This window comes from Fusarium verticillioides, chromosome 1, assembly GCF_000149555.1.
Source record: "Fusarium verticillioides 7600 chromosome 1, whole genome shotgun sequence".
In the NCBI taxonomy this organism is placed as follows: domain Eukaryota; kingdom Fungi; phylum Ascomycota; class Sordariomycetes; order Hypocreales; family Nectriaceae; genus Fusarium; species Fusarium verticillioides.
The window spans coordinates 558,545-572,625 of record NC_031675.1 but is presented as its reverse complement, the minus strand read 5'-3'; the positions used below and the strand labels follow the sequence as shown (position 1 = coordinate 572,625).

General features: G+C 48.4%; 6 protein-coding genes across 12 annotated transcripts; 2 read left to right on the top strand and 4 right to left on the bottom strand.

Moving 5' to 3' along the window:
• Positions 1 to 938: 938 nt before the first annotated feature.
• Positions 939 to 2,362, top strand: FVEG_09759 (hypothetical protein). Its single transcript, XM_018898821.1, has 6 exons — positions 939 to 1,328; positions 1,387 to 1,518; positions 1,573 to 1,703; positions 1,755 to 1,854; positions 1,905 to 2,071; positions 2,125 to 2,362. The coding sequence occupies exons 1-6, from the start codon at positions 1,082 to 1,084 to the stop codon at positions 2,200 to 2,202; spliced, it is 855 nt and encodes a 284-aa protein (XP_018756774.1). The 5' UTR covers positions 939 to 1,081; the 3' UTR covers positions 2,203 to 2,362.
• Positions 2,070 to 6,749, bottom strand: FVEG_09760 (protein NMT1). Of its 5 annotated transcripts, none has more exons than XM_018898823.1 (4): positions 4,251 to 6,749; positions 3,952 to 4,007; positions 3,801 to 3,903; positions 2,070 to 3,748 (listed from the first exon to the last, which is right to left on the bottom strand). In XM_018898823.1, the coding sequence occupies exons 2-4, from the start codon at positions 3,984 to 3,986 to the stop codon at positions 2,858 to 2,860; spliced, it is 1,029 nt and encodes a 342-aa protein (XP_018756776.1). In that variant the 5' UTR covers positions 3,987 to 4,007; positions 4,251 to 6,749; the 3' UTR covers positions 2,070 to 2,857. The 5 variants fall into 5 exon arrangements, with proteins under 5 accessions (XP_018756776.1, XP_018756777.1, XP_018756778.1 ...); XM_018898824.1 differs by having other exon boundaries at positions 4,316 to 6,749; XM_018898825.1 differs by having other exon boundaries at positions 3,952 to 4,250; positions 4,316 to 4,338.
• Positions 6,750 to 7,220: 471 nt separating this feature from the next.
• Positions 7,221 to 8,077, bottom strand: FVEG_16658 (hypothetical protein). The gene has a single exon (XM_018905902.1). It carries the CDS (start codon positions 7,950 to 7,952, stop codon positions 7,560 to 7,562), a length of 393 nt encoding a protein of 130 aa, XP_018756780.1. The 5' UTR covers positions 7,953 to 8,077; the 3' UTR covers positions 7,221 to 7,559.
• A 792-nt stretch (positions 8,078 to 8,869) lies between these two features.
• On the top strand, positions 8,870 to 11,236 carry FVEG_09761 (hypothetical protein). Its single transcript, XM_018898827.1, has 3 exons — positions 8,870 to 9,887; positions 9,942 to 10,104; positions 10,157 to 11,236. Exons 1-3 carry the CDS (start codon positions 9,617 to 9,619, stop codon positions 10,668 to 10,670), a joined length of 948 nt encoding a protein of 315 aa, XP_018756781.1. The 5' UTR covers positions 8,870 to 9,616; the 3' UTR covers positions 10,671 to 11,236.
• Positions 11,117 to 12,669, bottom strand: FVEG_09762 (hypothetical protein). Of its 3 annotated transcripts, XM_018898830.1 has the most exons (4): positions 12,502 to 12,643; positions 11,751 to 12,377; positions 11,525 to 11,651; positions 11,117 to 11,477 (listed from the first exon to the last, which is right to left on the bottom strand). In XM_018898830.1, exons 1-2 carry the CDS (start codon positions 12,569 to 12,571, stop codon positions 12,022 to 12,024), a joined length of 426 nt encoding a protein of 141 aa, XP_018756784.1. In that variant the 5' UTR covers positions 12,572 to 12,643; the 3' UTR covers positions 11,117 to 11,477; positions 11,525 to 11,651; positions 11,751 to 12,021. The 3 variants fall into 3 exon arrangements, with proteins under 3 accessions (XP_018756784.1, XP_018756783.1, XP_018756782.1); XM_018898829.1 differs by having other exon boundaries at positions 11,525 to 12,377; positions 12,502 to 12,669; XM_018898828.1 differs by having other exon boundaries at positions 11,117 to 12,377.
• Positions 12,670 to 13,181: 512 nt separating this feature from the next.
• On the bottom strand, positions 13,182 to 14,031 carry FVEG_09763 (hypothetical protein). Its single transcript, XM_018898831.1, has 2 exons — positions 13,824 to 14,031; positions 13,182 to 13,728 (listed from the first exon to the last, which is right to left on the bottom strand). Exons 1-2 carry the CDS (start codon positions 13,944 to 13,946, stop codon positions 13,228 to 13,230), a joined length of 624 nt encoding a protein of 207 aa, XP_018756785.1. The 5' UTR covers positions 13,947 to 14,031; the 3' UTR covers positions 13,182 to 13,227.
• Positions 14,032 to 14,081: the final 50 nt, after the last annotated feature.

The following is a 14,081-nucleotide window of genomic DNA, read 5'->3' as shown; positions in this document are numbered from 1 at the left end:
GAAAGTTTATATGTCGTGTCAGACGTGCATGAGATCCATCTTCGGGTGCCCGTTTTGGGATTGATGATGTCGTTGATGGGCGGAAATGTCTCGGATTGATCTAAAACCCTTGCTATACGATATGATCTACCCGTCCCAATTGCGAATCACGGGGTTCGATGTCGTCAACTAAGAAGGAAAAGAACTTCGGCAGTACGGGATAGAAGCGATCTACTTCGTATAGGTAAACCACCAAGACCAACGTTCTGCCCAACCCCCGCAAGCCTCATTCCCATCACGTCTTAGTACTACTGTAACTAACAACACCATCAATTACAACCTTAACTACCAGAGCCATCGTTTTTTTTTTTTACCCTAAAAAATGTAGCCATAATATTACAGCAGTGATTGTGGCTTTCTGCGGGGACAATTGTTGGTCAGATCCAACCTCAGCCTCACGGTTGTGGGAAGTTAAATCTGCGTCTGGGGCGAGATGCTTCCAACAGTTTTCTGATCTGATCCGTCTGATCACGGAGACTCAATTTCTCTGGTCTTGGTACATTAGCGCGATACCAAGTCGGATGCGGAGGCGGGATCCAGCCCTGCCTGAACACATCTTCAGCCTTTCTTCACGAGGTGCGCTATGTCGATGTAGGCATAATCGCTTCTAGTCTGGGTCTTGGTGATTGGTGCCCGCCTCGTTTTCTCGTGTAAGTTGGGTTGGTCCTATCTTGTATCTCACTTCTTACTTCCTGCGCATCTCACTGCTCTAGCCCGATGCCCATGTCTAGAACCTTTTTTGTGAGGGCTGTGATAGCCACGTATTGCCTCATATGGAGCATGAGAGTTTGCTAGACTGCGCCGGCTGAATCGGCAGTGTGCATTGGGTTGGCACTATGGATGTCAGCCGCTCAATATCGTCATGTTAAGGGTCTCGAGAGTTCCCGTTCTAATTTTATCAGAACCTCGAGAGCTTTCGGACATTTCCTTCTTCTAATTTCTGACTCTATTCTTGTCTTACTCAGATTCATCTCACCTTTAAACACAAGACTTTCATCAATTGATTCTCTTCTCTTGTTCACACCTCTCAATCGTTGCAAATATGGTTCCCAAGCAAGAACAAGAATCTGCCCTCTTGAACCCTCTCGTCGATGGTCAAGATACAGACGAAGACTCAGAATCCTACCATTATGCCCCTCCTCGAAGACGGCGATGCTCTGCATGCAGATGTGTCGGATGGATCTTCACTTTACTCTCAATTATCTTCATCTCAGCGCTCTCTGGTGCTTGGATCTCAATGGCATATCTCAACATTGACCAGACATGTGCTGCACACACAACAGCATGGTGTAAGTCCTCAACTCAATGACCCCAGCTCGAAGCATCAATTGACCTTCTCAACCACAGCACCGGTTCTGAAGGACGTTGCGATAAAATACCACGAACAACCATTTGATGGAAACTTTATGGAAGAGAATGACTTCCGCAAGAATGGCTCTGCGAAAGTCGATGAAGCATGGGAATCACTTGGTGTTGATTGTATGTGTTTGCCTTTTGAACAACATTACTGAAGCATCAACTAACGTTGTTTAGATCGACCTGGTGTCATCTCATACGAAGATGGAATCGCCAGTGGCCTCACCGATGCCCATGTCCAAGTCAGTCCTGAGCATGGCGGCGGTTTCATCGTCAACGTTGAGGGCATGCATCACCTTCACTGTCTGGTAGGGACTCAGTTGCAAGAGTAAACGAAACAATGGTTAATCTCTTCACAGAATCTTGTACGCAAGTCTCTCTACTTCAATTACGACCACTACAAGGCCCTGGGTGGACATGCCTTCAAGAACGACGGCGAAGTCTTCCGCCTACACGTCAGTAAGTCATTATCACTATTCCTCAACACCATTCAAAACTGACTTATATAGCACACTGCCTTGACACAATTCGCCAAGTTCTCATGTGCAACGTCGATACCGGTGTTCTTGGACAAGTCTGGTACGACAGAAAGAACCCCAGCGCATTCCCCGACTTCAACACCAAGCACACTTGCAAGAACTACGAAGATATCAAGAAGTGGTCCGAGAAGCTTCAGGTGAGTATCCCCTAACTCGGGTCTTGACCAAAATGCTAATGAACTTGATTCAGGCTCCTCCTCCTGGCACTCTGCCCCCAGATTTCCTCGCCGACCCACACCCCGAGCATGTTCTTGAGTTCACACCATAATGATACACATTCCCTTCACGACATAAAGTTTATGAGTTTTAAATACGATAATGCACGTTCAGTAATGTTTCTTCTTAGGCTGCATGTAGATAGGTATCTGGCATATACACCAAGCAGGCTCCAACGCTATCAATATTATAATACCCTCCTTTCATGCATATGCTCATACATCTCTCTGTGAAATCTCTCAAGAAACTCTCACTGTCTCTTTCGAGGTCTGCACATATTGGCCATGTCATGTCAGCCTTAAGATCGAGTGGCTTCCCGGCTGCCCGGTCAGCATGTCTCAGTTCGTATAGGGCTGTAGTAAACTTCACTCATTCTACATCCGGACGGAAGCATGGGGAATTTCAGCCGCACGAAATCAATACGCTTACGTAGATGCATATTTTAGGAAACGGCTAATCAAGCCGTTTGGCCGGAAACGGTTCATCAACGTGGTGGCAGTCAGCATTCCAGTCCAGCGCCGGCATCGTTACGAGATACAGACTTCACATTCATGGACTAATAATACGAGAGTGAGTTACTTGATATTGGTGTGGCAGAGCCTGCTAAACGAGTGACCTTGTAGTTTCCCCCAGACCATAAAAGAGTGTATCAGATATGTATCTGTACTAGGTCAAACCATGTTCCTTCGCATCATCCCAAGGCTCAATCAAGCCTTGACCTCAGCCTGAAGACGGTGAAAGCCACCAGAAGCAGCGACATCCTTCTGGAGCTGAGCAATACGCTTCTGGTCTCCAGTAGGGTCGCTAGACTCTCCAGAAAGAGTCCACTCGAGGTACGAGTTGGTGTAGTTGGGCTCAAAGCTCTCGTCCAGAACACCCAGACGCTTGCCGTACTTGGTGACCTTCTCCCAGTCACGCTTGACGTTCTTGAGGTCCTTGCTGAAGTAGGCAAAGCTGCGCTCAAAGATCTTGCGGTTGAGCGCGGTACCCATGACGGGCTTGAAGTCGACGTACTCAGCCCATGCCTTCTCGGGCTCAGCGAGGACAAAATCGGTGGCCTTCTTCACCGCGCGGAGGAACGAGCGGACTTTCTCGGGGTTCTCGGCGAGGAACTTCTCATTACCGATGTAGAGGATGGTGCAGAAGCAGCAGCAGCCAAGCTCGGCGAGTTCGTCGATACGGAGCATCTGGACATCATCTTTGGGACGGCCCTGGGCGGAGAGCCACTCCTCGAGCTCAACCATCTGAACGTTCTCCAGGCCGATACCGGCGTCGATTTCGCCCTTGATGATGGCCTTGGAGACGTTCATACCACAACGCACGGCAGTGTAGTCGTCAGGAGTCATGCCGTAGTGCGAGGTGAGCTCATCGATCTGGATCTTGCCAAATTCACCGACATAGCCGATGCGCTTGCCCTTGAGGGTGCGGAAGTCGGTGGTGATGCCAGAGTCCTTGAGGTAGACGACGCCAGTGAATGGCTCGTCGAGAAGACTACCAATGGACTGGACGGGGAAGTTTCGAGCCTTGGCAGCCAGAGTGTGAATCATGGCCTTGAAGCCAAGGTCGACCTTGCCAGTACCAATGATCTCAGTGACATCCTGGGCGGTCGTCAGCATCTTGATCGCCATTCATCATAGAGCAAGCACCTACACTAGGGTCGTTGGGCTCAAGAAGAGCAACCTTGATTCCCTCGTCCTTAAAGTATCCCTTGGCCTGAGCCAGGTACAGCGGCGCGTGGTAAGGCGTAGCGTGCCTAACAACAGTCAACACAAGTTCATCGTCTAAAGCAAGTCAGTTGTACCAGTTGGTGAGGAAAGTGATCTTGTCAGTCGACATGATGAAAGATCAAGTGGTATGCTGATAGGGTTAGTTTCCCGGTCACCCGGAGCAAAGGGGGGGATGTCAAGAAGCATGTCCTTTCGCTGGTATTATCCAGATCAAGTTCGCCGGTATTTCTCAGATCAACTGCCCTGCTCTGCCCGTCCTCACACACGATGCACAGTCATCACCATAGAAGGTGGATGAGACGTGTTGTGAGATGAGGGAAGGTACAGAGCATAGAGGCAGTTGAACACCCGGATGCGTTCTTTTAAACGTTACCTTGATACATGGTAATAATTGCGAAGTGAGCCATTGCTCCTTATTCATGCGTTGTCACATCGTACCGAAAGTTATGTGAGTAGTGGGTTAAACAAAGTTACTGAATGAGACAAGATGACTGTCAGATAATTGAGTTGAAGAACAAGAGTGAAGAAAGGCAGAGGATGCGTCTTGATATATGAATTCCTCAACAACCCCTCAGCGGGGTTGATGCATCCTACACGACCCCAACGTCATTGTAGTGTGGGCACAGGGACGGAAATAAAGGTCTTATTGGCTATCGGTTATCAATGGTGAGTGGTAATGTAACAACAAATGGCTCAGTTTTGGTGATAAAAACTTCAAGAGCACTTCACGGCTCGGCTTAACATGGCGAGTCGTGGGGCATCTTGCAGTAGGGTCAACTCTATGCAGATCGTGAACATGATATGACACCAAAACATGAGCTGAGACAAAAATATGAGGCAATGTCTTTGTTTGGCAATTGGAAATAGTCATTTGACGGATCATGTTACAAATTTAATGGTTTGACATTGATGATCTTGAAAACATCAACGTGATGCTTCACTTCAGGGTAGCTTCATCAAGGTCCACAACTTCAATCTCACGACACTTGCACTCGATCGCAATGCAATTAGACCGAGACCGGAAGCGCGGGTCAACCAACAACAAGTTGCATATGTACCAAGATGTCGGTTAGAAAACTGCCAATAACTTCACAGATGATCTGACGATACGTTGGGACATGTGCCATCTCGATAGAACCTGTCATTTCCATAGCATGATACACAATTACACATTATAGCCGCCGGCAAATTCGGTGTGCTTCGAGAAACTGCCGTCTACCATACACGGCTCAGGAGATACTTGCCGATGAATGATCGAGTGAAGTTCTTCGGCAAAATATGTTTCCGAATTAGAAATGTCGATTATGATTTCGCATGTGAAACAGTTGTGATGAGCTTCTTTCAACATGCGTCCATCCAATGTCTTGGGTACATGCTCGGGTGAGGGGACAAGGAGCTGCGTGATAATGCATGAGCTAGCATTGAGCAATTTGAGCATATCAACTGACAACAACATACACAACAACAAGGAGACAAGCTTTCGAATTCAATTCACGCGAATTCTTCATTTCCTACAACCAATCCCATTGGCCCTCTTCAAAGCTTACAGCTCCGTGCCCTCGGCCAGGCGCCCGCATGTTCCACTGCCGTTGACAGGGCTGAAGAGCCTCTCACAAAATTCTCCTCATATGCGGAAATTCTAGATGCAATAGCTTGTCACAAACTCCATCTCCCTAATTGGCTCGGGGATCTAGACCCGGAGCTGGGGGCAGAGCTGCTCTCCCCTGAGAACGAGCTGAGACCGTGGGATCTCGGTGTCCCGAATAGGAAGACACAAGGATCCCAGTATCGCGGGTTGCTTGGCCCGTTGCATCTTCGGTGTCGAAAAGCGTAGGTCTTCACGTGGGACCTTGTCCCTATCGTTTTGACGCCCAACATGTTTGAGACAGATCTGAGGTCGGGTGCTCCTAAAATAGGTGACCGAGATGTGTGCATCTCTTACCGAGAGCTGTATGTACGTAAGAAAGTTCCTGCAAAGGTTTCATCCCGCGCGGTGTAAGTCATTGATCTTGACTTTGAACGTCCCCGGACAGGGAAGAGCCTGGTATACTGAGGCCTGCTCTACCAAGGATGATGCCGTATCCGTGTCAGTTTGTTGATACGGGCACACGAGCACTTTCCAATCTTTGAACCTTTGGATGTGACACGACACATTAACATTTCAAGCCGTTCACGGACCATGAGTTAAAGTTACGCCCAGGTCAACCGGGAAAATGATTGGTGGTTGGGGAGTATCTGCAAACGACATGTCGCGTGTAAGCGGGCGATGCACATTCTACGGCAGCATACTATTGAATAATCTCAAGGCATCCAGATATAGCAACAAAGTGAAGAGTGACTGTTAGGTGAGGCTGATATTGAGGCTGGAGTGAGACGAAACAACTCTCGTAAGCAGCGATGACGTCGATCAGATTTTCCAAATGGTGCGTTGCAGAAGAGGAAAAAACCCCGTGATGGTCGGGAATAGCGGACGATGGAGATATGAATTGGTAATATCCACGGAGGAATAAGGTCGGATTGGTATCTTGCGATATTCCGTTGCTCACACAAGAAAAAAACAAGAACTACGGATATTTGAAGCTGATATCATAAGAGCGACACGCCGGGAGATATCCGACACAGCCGTAATTACGGCCGTGTCGGTGGTTCGGTCGAGTCCGGCCGTCATGCTTCCGCCACTTACAACCAGACCATTTCAGTTCAGCTCACTTTCAGCTAACGTAGAAAATATTTTAATTTTTTGTGTGAAAGCACCATCGAAGCTTATGAGGCCCAAAGAATGCGACTCAATAATGTCTAAACCCTGAAGCAAAAGACGTCAGGTCAATACCAACATATCTGTAATATTAAATCATGCACATTTAGCAATGCAGGGCAAAAAAGAAGGATGCGATGATGCAGAATGGATCATCATTTCAGGGACTTGTTGTACATACAAGGGCCCCCCGACTGTGCCGAATCCGCCAAGCTACGATGATGATCACTGTGGCGGCAATGGCTCAGGGCTGGCTTGGTACAAGTGGTGGGCGAGGGTGACAAAATAAGTTGCTCAGTATCTCATTGGAGGGTCAAGTTCTACCAGAAACAGCTTTGACTTATGCTGTGCATCATTGGTTGCACTCTGTGGGGAGATCCAAAAGCTACAGGTTGGCGTTTATCTCTTTGCGACGTCTGGATGTTGGTTTCAAGGCGTTTCATGAGGTGAATATCAGGTGCGGTATGTAAATATGCATATTGAATATACGTATGTATACGTATCTGTGCTACGTGGATGTTTGACCTCGAGCATGACAGATCGACGCCGTGTCTCAACCGCGCCTTGTGCCTCGCCTCCAAAGACTGACATCACTCGTAGCGTAGACCTTGAACGCCATAACCACGCACAACACAGTTTCTTTTTCTATAATATCACAGACTTTTAAAACACTGCGTCGTTGTTCCAGGTAAATCACAAGCCAAAAATGTGCTGCGTTGTCGTTTTACCCCTCAATAGGTGAAGCGATCAACACACCAACCTAGTCTTTTAGCTGGCATCAAACGAGCACCGGCGCGTTCAGATCCAAGGTGAGCGGCGGTCTGTGTTTAGAAAGGGTCCAAGATACTACAAGCTCATTGGCTTCCATATGAGCTTTTGTTAGAGGACATCCACTCGTTTAACAACAGCAGCACACCATTTACTGATCTACAGCAGAAATGTGCCTTGCGCGCGGTAGCCCACGAATATCATTACATTTCGAGGCAGGAAACTCCAAGTTTGATCTTCGTTACTCCGGACTTCCGTTGCGTGGATGATCCTGGGGTAAAACACACAAAAGAAAGAGGCGACATGTTTGCGTAAGGTATTAATTGTTGTATAACGCATAGAATAATGAAGCTGGGTCATCATATTTCGAGCTGTTGCTGTCGCGTTTGGAGAGGCGCCCCGACCAGGGGGATACCTTGCACAAAGGACGTGCGTCTCCGTCATCGTCTTGCCCAAAAGAGGGTGAGATTGGTCGAGAGAGTGGGTGTGGCTTGGATACACCATGTGGCTCGAGGGCTTCGAGGTTGCGCGTTCTAGGCCTCTTGTGTACATACATACAGCCTAATTATTTTCCACGATGCTTTTTGCATGCGACATTCAAATGCATCGTGATGCGGGACGTGGGATGTGTAAACCTTGGGAAGAAAGCTACGGTGCCGACGGCCGAGAAAACAGCCCGCCTCGGCAAATCACCCCAAGCTATGGTAGCTAGAGGTTGCTAAGGGTATAAACTTTTGCATTAAAACAACCGAGAGAAAAATAGAGAGAGCCACAAAAGAAGCATGCCATGTGCGATGACATGGACAGAGTTGGATAGAGTTTCTGGTAACGCGGGGAGACTGAACAACCTTGAAACGCAAACGTGTCGAGCGTGAGGGAGAAATGGCATGCTGTGGTGCATGGAGATTGATTTGATATGCAATATTCATTCACTTCGAGACTCGTGCAGCGTACGTCTGCGATGTAACCAAGGCCCGGGTTTGGTCTAGTGACAAATGTCTCTGATCAGAGGATGATCTTACAGTTGTCACGATTAGTCGATTGTTAATCAATGGATCTTGGAACAGCTGTACAGTACAGTCAGCTAGTCAAGTCAAGTCATTCAAGTCAGTATCTCCGAGCGGACTTTTCACTCTCGCTTCCATCTCACAGTGAGTGTCAGTGGAGTTTAGTTTGTGATGGAGGCTCCAGAGCCCTGAACTGAACTGAACTCGCTGTTCCGTGTCTGGTTGCGGGCCACCATAAATTACCCCCGACACACCTGGCCCTCTTAGCTCAGCCGATAGAGTTTCCCCTTAGGGCATAGTACAGATGAGATGAGCCAATCATACGAATCGTCATCGTCCCAGAGTTCTTTCTTACACCCCCATAGACTTTGGTGGTTATTCTGTCGCCCCCATCTTGGCCAAGTCACTTCTACTTAACCATCATCACCACCACCAGATTTTTCCCACTGACAATCCTTGCTTACTGTCGTGTGTTGGTCAACTACGGTCACTCCTCGCGCTTTTTCGCTTTCTCAGCAGTCAGTGAGACCAGTCAGCCAGTCCTCTCCGCTCCGCCCGGCAGCAGATTACAGTCCCAGTCCCTGGCATCGTCGGGATTTTACTGCATATCCATCCGTTGGTGGACCCTTGTTCGAGACAAGACAAGACAGGACAAGAACCCACGACAGCCTTGCCTTGTCTTTCAAAGCAAGCCCGGCGGCATCTTTTTTTGGTCGCCCCATTCTTCCTTTCATCACCACCAACCTTTCTCCTTCTCCTTGACCGAGCTCCTGTCAAAGACCCAAGCTAAATTATCTGGAGACTGGGACCTGCTTCAGAGCAAGGATTCTTCCTTCACCCCCCACGCTTGAATACTTGATCTCGTGCCTCCCACCCCAATATCCAGACTCGAATGAAGTTGCTTGTTCAGCTCATCGTCGTCAAAATGAATTCCACAATCTTGTAGCCGATACTTGCAACGCGCGAGCACTTGCAACTACATAGGTTGCCTTTTCGACCTACCGTTGCAACTTCAAACTTCCGATTTTAAAAGTCTATACCGCCTTCAAACATCAACTCAACTCGCCTTCCCCCACGACAACCTCACTCTTCAACCTATCTACCACCTACTTCCTTCTTCCGATCTATCAGCCATCTACTCCACGGTTACTATCATAGCGACATCACCAAGTCGTCCGAATTAGTCCTAGAGGATCAGAACAAGATTGTATGACCTTAGACAACATGACTTCGAAACGCAGTTCACGACTCTTCGTGGACGAGCCTACGCATACCAGAGAAGGCCAACAAACACCCAGCGCCACACAATTCCGTTCAAGACAGGGCTCCCGAAGCTCTACAAGAGAAGAAACGATGCAAGAAGTAGAGGAAGCCCTCTTTAATGGCCGCGATGCCACAAATGTCAGCCGATCCGGGAGCCTTTCCGCCGTCAATATGGAAGCATCCCTATCAACCTCTTCAAGAACTAGCAATTCGAGTGGTAAGTTGCACTAGATAATCTGGACCCAATGAACTATCTCTAACCGAAGTCAAGCCTCCTCAACATCGGCATATCAATCACAATCAACCGACTACACAGCGCCCTTCAATGGCCGGCCTCACAATTTTGGCGTTGTCATTCCAGGCGTTTACCGAAGTAGCTTTCCTAGGTCTCACGATTTTGAGTACCTCAAGGGTCTGGGCCTCAAGACCATTGTGTTAGTGCCTCCATTATGATGCGTTTTTGGCATCGCCGCTAACCTGTTGTAGCACGCTTGTCAAGAAGGACGAACTTGATCACGATCTAGAGACATTCGTCCAGCGTGAAGGTATTCGACAAGTCGTCTTCAACATGAAGGGCACAAAGAAGGAGGCTATCCCTCTGGGCACAATGAAGGCCATCCTCAGTATCGTCCTCGACAAGTCAAATTACCCTCTGTTGATTCACTGCAATCACGGAAAGCACCGAACTGGATGCGTTGTCGGAGTTGTCCGAAAGATCGCCGGCTGGAACGCTGAGAGCGTCGTCGCAGAGTACAAGAGCTACGCCGAGCCAAAGGCCCGTGAGTGCGATGTCAACTATCTTGATGACTTCCAGATCTCAAGTTTGGGAATCTCGAATCCCATCCCCAACATGACAAAAGATGTCTACAAGAATCGCAGTCGGTTTCAACCTCGCACATTTTTTCGAGCCGTCTTCCTCACAGCCTTTGTCTTGCTGTTGTTCTTCATGTCAGGATCAAAACTCAGCACAGCGACAAGGCCTGACCATCTTCTTCTCTGACCATGGCCACTCGGCGACGGCCGATAATGACATCGTAACAAAACTTTGATCATCTCATCCCTCGAAAAGTTGAATCGAACACGAAAAAAGCTCTTTTCACAAACTACACATGTACAACCGATACTTTTCCTTTTACTTATAACAACCTCGATTCGGCAGACACAGACCGCCTACGACGTGTCTGAGCCACCAAGAGAAGGATTTCATATTTACCACTTGAAAACCAGATGTGTCGAGGTTTTTTCTATTCATGACGTACTATGCATTTGACGGCAAGGGCCGTATGGGTTTTGGGAGACGAATCAAGGGCTGAGAATGTCTTCCGGACTGGCGTTTTATTCTAAAGAGATGAGGGGAGGCACTGAATGCTAGACTTTGGGCTGGAGATTTCCCTTTTTCGACAGAGGCACGATGAGTTTGCCTGTTGATGCGATAGGAGAAGCAAAAGGCGCATTGAAGATACGGGGTTTGAACTGTATTAATAGATAAATACTGATGATACCTGGATAGCAGGGCGTTGGGTAAAATAGCAGAAGAAAAAAGTGCTATCATTATGAGTTCCAGTACGTGTGATGCTGACAATGCCTCCGTGAGCAGGGCTATAAGCTTGAGTTTATGCCTTGGGCAAAAATTGAGGTACCACTCGTCGTGACGACAGGAAGCCTAAATTATCTTCTCGAGTCCTATAGACGATAGCAAAGCTTCGCAACCCTTCAATATATATCGTTCTGACTCATCTGATCCTCTGGACAGCATGACTAACACATTGGGTAGGATTGAGGCTGGTGATGCTATATCTGGATGTCACTGCAGCATGTCAGCCACAGCTGCAACATGGGAATAGAATCAATTACCACTCAAGCTTATAAAAGGAACATTCTGCTTATCATGTATGTCAGGGTCGCTTCGGTTTTTTGTAAATCTGCCTCGCCGTCTCGTATTGCGACCAATTGTTGGTGGTAAGCTCGTTCCCACTCGTTCCTAATGCCTGTCGACATTCGTGTACGCTTTATGATCTGACCCTGGCTTGAAGGATCGCAACTTCATGACCAGTAGTTTCTACCATGAGAGGATACTTACGTAGAAATTTGCTTTGTCTCAGATGTATGAGAGATGACTTGTGAGTCACGACGAAGGGTTACAGTATTGTGTGGTTTGTTGGCGCTAGTTTGTTATCCTGGCCATGTGCAATTGATAGACAGATGTTCATTTTCGTGACGCATATGCATCTTCAGTCATAACCAACACACCCAACTGCCGGACCAACGGCTCCTATAATCTCAATCCGCGCTGACATACAACAAACATATCGTACAACACCTATCATACAGCCAACACAAACTCAAATCCTTTAGTTGCCCCATCGGTTTCTGTCCACTCTGGCCTTCTCATCCTTCTCAAAATCACCATTGGCATAGACCCAACCGCCAGCAACGCAGTTCGCGGCCCCCAACCCAATCGCCGTGCCACGCACGACCCCTCGGACCGAGAAGCGTCCACGGAAAGGCTGGCGTCGTCGCAGAGCCAGCAGCACGTAGAGACCGGACCAGGCAGCGGTTAGACCAGCGCTGCCGGTGGGATAGCCGGACAGGTTGAGGTAGGACGAGAAGAGCAGCGGAGGTGTGAAGATGAAGAGGGGCAGGGATGGGGGCCGAGCGTGAAGAGCGGTAATGAGGGTTGCTAGGAGAGATGGAGGGAGAGATGCAGCTGGTTTTTTTCCTCTGTCAGTTTATAACTTGTTTTTTTCTTGGATCACAAGGGTATTTGCACTGATACTGGGAAGAAAGTGTGAAATGGTATGGGCGAGTGAGTGAGTGGGTGAGTGACTTACTGCCCCAATCGTTGAGATAGTCAAAAACAGACTTTGATTTAGCCGCCGTCACTGAATCTTCATTCGCCATTTTTGCGAATTATATGCAAGTGAGAAATGCAACTGTTGCAACTGGCGCTTAGCGATTGAGCTTAGAGTCGTGATGCAAAAAGCTTTGGGAGCTCTTTTGCTACCCCGGTCAATTTGTGACGTCGTGCATGATGACTAAGGCACTTCAACTCCAATTTCTACCTTCAACTCACAAGGTCACATGTCTCCTCCAACAACACGAAGGAGAGTCAGCATGCAATGCAGCGGACAAGTCATCTCCTCCTCCCCCGTGCATAAACGTTTAATTCCGGTTCGCGATTTCTATTATTATTCTTATTCCCTTTAGCTTCTGGGGCCGTGATGTTTCGGTTTGGGCTCTAGCTCTTGCGCTCCGCCACAGTAATAATCACCCGAAACAGGTAGGTCATATTAGAGATCAGAAAACATTCGATATTCATAGCTTGTGTGCGCCTTGCCATCAGAAGGAATGACGGTCCATCCAAGCGTTGTGTTCTATGTAAGTGTAATAAACATGAAATTGGTTTGCTAAACAATGCTTCTAACAAAAGAGAGAAAAGAAAAGGAACAGGATTAAAACGGGGTATAAAGAGAAGTGAAAAGGAAAAAAAAAGGTTTAATCATACACTTTCCGTCATGATGTCGTTAAGTTATTCCCGAGTCAGCCTTGCCCTAGGACTAGCGTCCGCCGTGATAGTATCGCGGATCATGGGTGTAAGCACTCTGGTCATACTCGCCGCCCCAGGCTTCATTCGAGTAGCCCTGCGAGTACCCTGATGCATCCCACTGCTGATAGCTCGTGTCATAGCCTTGCATGCTGTACTGGTCTCCCGAGGGTCCAGCCGTGGCATAGCCTCCGGCGCTCTGGTCAGCGCTCGAGAGCAAGTTGAGATCGAACCCGTCTTCAGGGCTGAGCTGTGAGAAGTCGAACTGGCTCAGAACACCCCCTGCTTCGTCCCCCGAGGTGACTATGCGAGACGAGTGTCCGTGATGCTTGCTAGACCGCTTGGAAGAGCTGCCCCCTCGTCGGGAGCTGGAGCTCGATGGACTGTCGCCGTCGTTGGACTTGCGAGGACTGCTTTTCTTCTTGGAAGACTTGGAGCCTGAGCGTGTGTACTCGCAGCGAAGACCATTGCTCCGACATCGTTCGCAGCCATTCTTGTCTCCACTGCACTTGAGCTACAGGAACATCGTCAGCGAATAAGCTCTAAGCGAAAAGGGCAAGGGAAAGATCTTGGCGTTGAGAAGCCTAGCCAATGCTTCTGCAGACGTACCTTCTTCTCATGACAGCGATCGCAAGCCTGGTGGGAACTTGAGCGGGCCGTGACAGGGTCGAAGCCATTGCGAACGCTCTGGACCTCATCCGTCTCAGGATCGTACTTCCAAGTACCAAACATGGCTATTGTTGTTTCTGATAACGGACTGGTACAAGTGAGGGAGTCCTAGGTGGCCCATAGAACGATTGGCGAGAAGAGAATGGGGATAAGAGAGGTGGTAATAGGCAACTGAATTCTTGCAACAGATTGTATGGA

What these genes read in the sequence shown, in the direction of transcription:
- FVEG_09759 (XM_018898821.1), top strand. Translation starts at nt 1,082, where the DNA reads ATGGTTCCCAAGCAAGAACAAGAATCTGCCCTCTTGAACCCTCTCGTC. An exon ending in TGCATCACCTTCACTGTCTG is followed by an intron (nt 1,704 to 1,754) that starts GTAGGGACTCAG and finishes ATCTCTTCACAG; the next exon opens with AATCTTGTACGCAAGTCTCT. An exon ending in AGTGGTCCGAGAAGCTTCAG is followed by an intron (nt 2,072 to 2,124) that starts GTGAGTATCCCC and finishes AACTTGATTCAG; the next exon opens with GCTCCTCCTCCTGGCACTCT.
- FVEG_09760 (XM_018898822.1), bottom strand. Translation starts at nt 3,986, where the DNA reads ATGTCGACTGACAAGATCACTTTCCTCACCAACTG. An exon ending in ATCACTTTCCTCACCAACTG is followed by an intron (nt 3,904 to 3,951) that starts GTACAACTGACT and finishes GACTGTTGTTAG; the next exon opens with GCACGCTACGCCTTACCACG. An exon ending in TTGAGCCCAACGACCCTAGT is followed by an intron (nt 3,749 to 3,800) that starts GTAGGTGCTTGC and finishes ACGACCGCCCAG; the next exon opens with GATGTCACTGAGATCATTGG.
- FVEG_16658 (XM_018905902.1), bottom strand. Translation starts at nt 7,952, where the DNA reads ATGTACACAAGAGGCCTAGAACGCGCAACCTCGAAGCCCTCGAGCCAC.
- FVEG_09761 (XM_018898827.1), top strand. Translation starts at nt 9,617, where the DNA reads ATGACCTTAGACAACATGACTTCGAAACGCAGTTCACGACTCTTCGTG. An exon ending in AAGAACTAGCAATTCGAGTG is followed by an intron (nt 9,888 to 9,941) that starts GTAAGTTGCACT and finishes ACCGAAGTCAAG; the next exon opens with CCTCCTCAACATCGGCATAT. An exon ending in CTGGGCCTCAAGACCATTGT is followed by an intron (nt 10,105 to 10,156) that starts GTTAGTGCCTCC and finishes AACCTGTTGTAG; the next exon opens with CACGCTTGTCAAGAAGGACG.
- FVEG_09762 (XM_018898829.1), bottom strand. Translation starts at nt 12,571, where the DNA reads ATGGCGAATGAAGATTCAGTGACGGCGGCTAAATCAAAGTCTGTTTTT. An exon ending in CTATCTCAACGATTGGGGCA is followed by an intron (nt 12,378 to 12,501) that starts GTAAGTCACTCA and finishes GAAAAAAACCAG; the next exon opens with CTGCATCTCTCCCTCCATCT.
- FVEG_09763 (XM_018898831.1), bottom strand. Translation starts at nt 13,946, where the DNA reads ATGTTTGGTACTTGGAAGTACGATCCTGAGACGGATGAGGTCCAGAGC. An exon ending in ATCGCTGTCATGAGAAGAAG is followed by an intron (nt 13,729 to 13,823) that starts GTACGTCTGCAG and finishes ATGTTCCTGTAG; the next exon opens with CTCAAGTGCAGTGGAGACAA.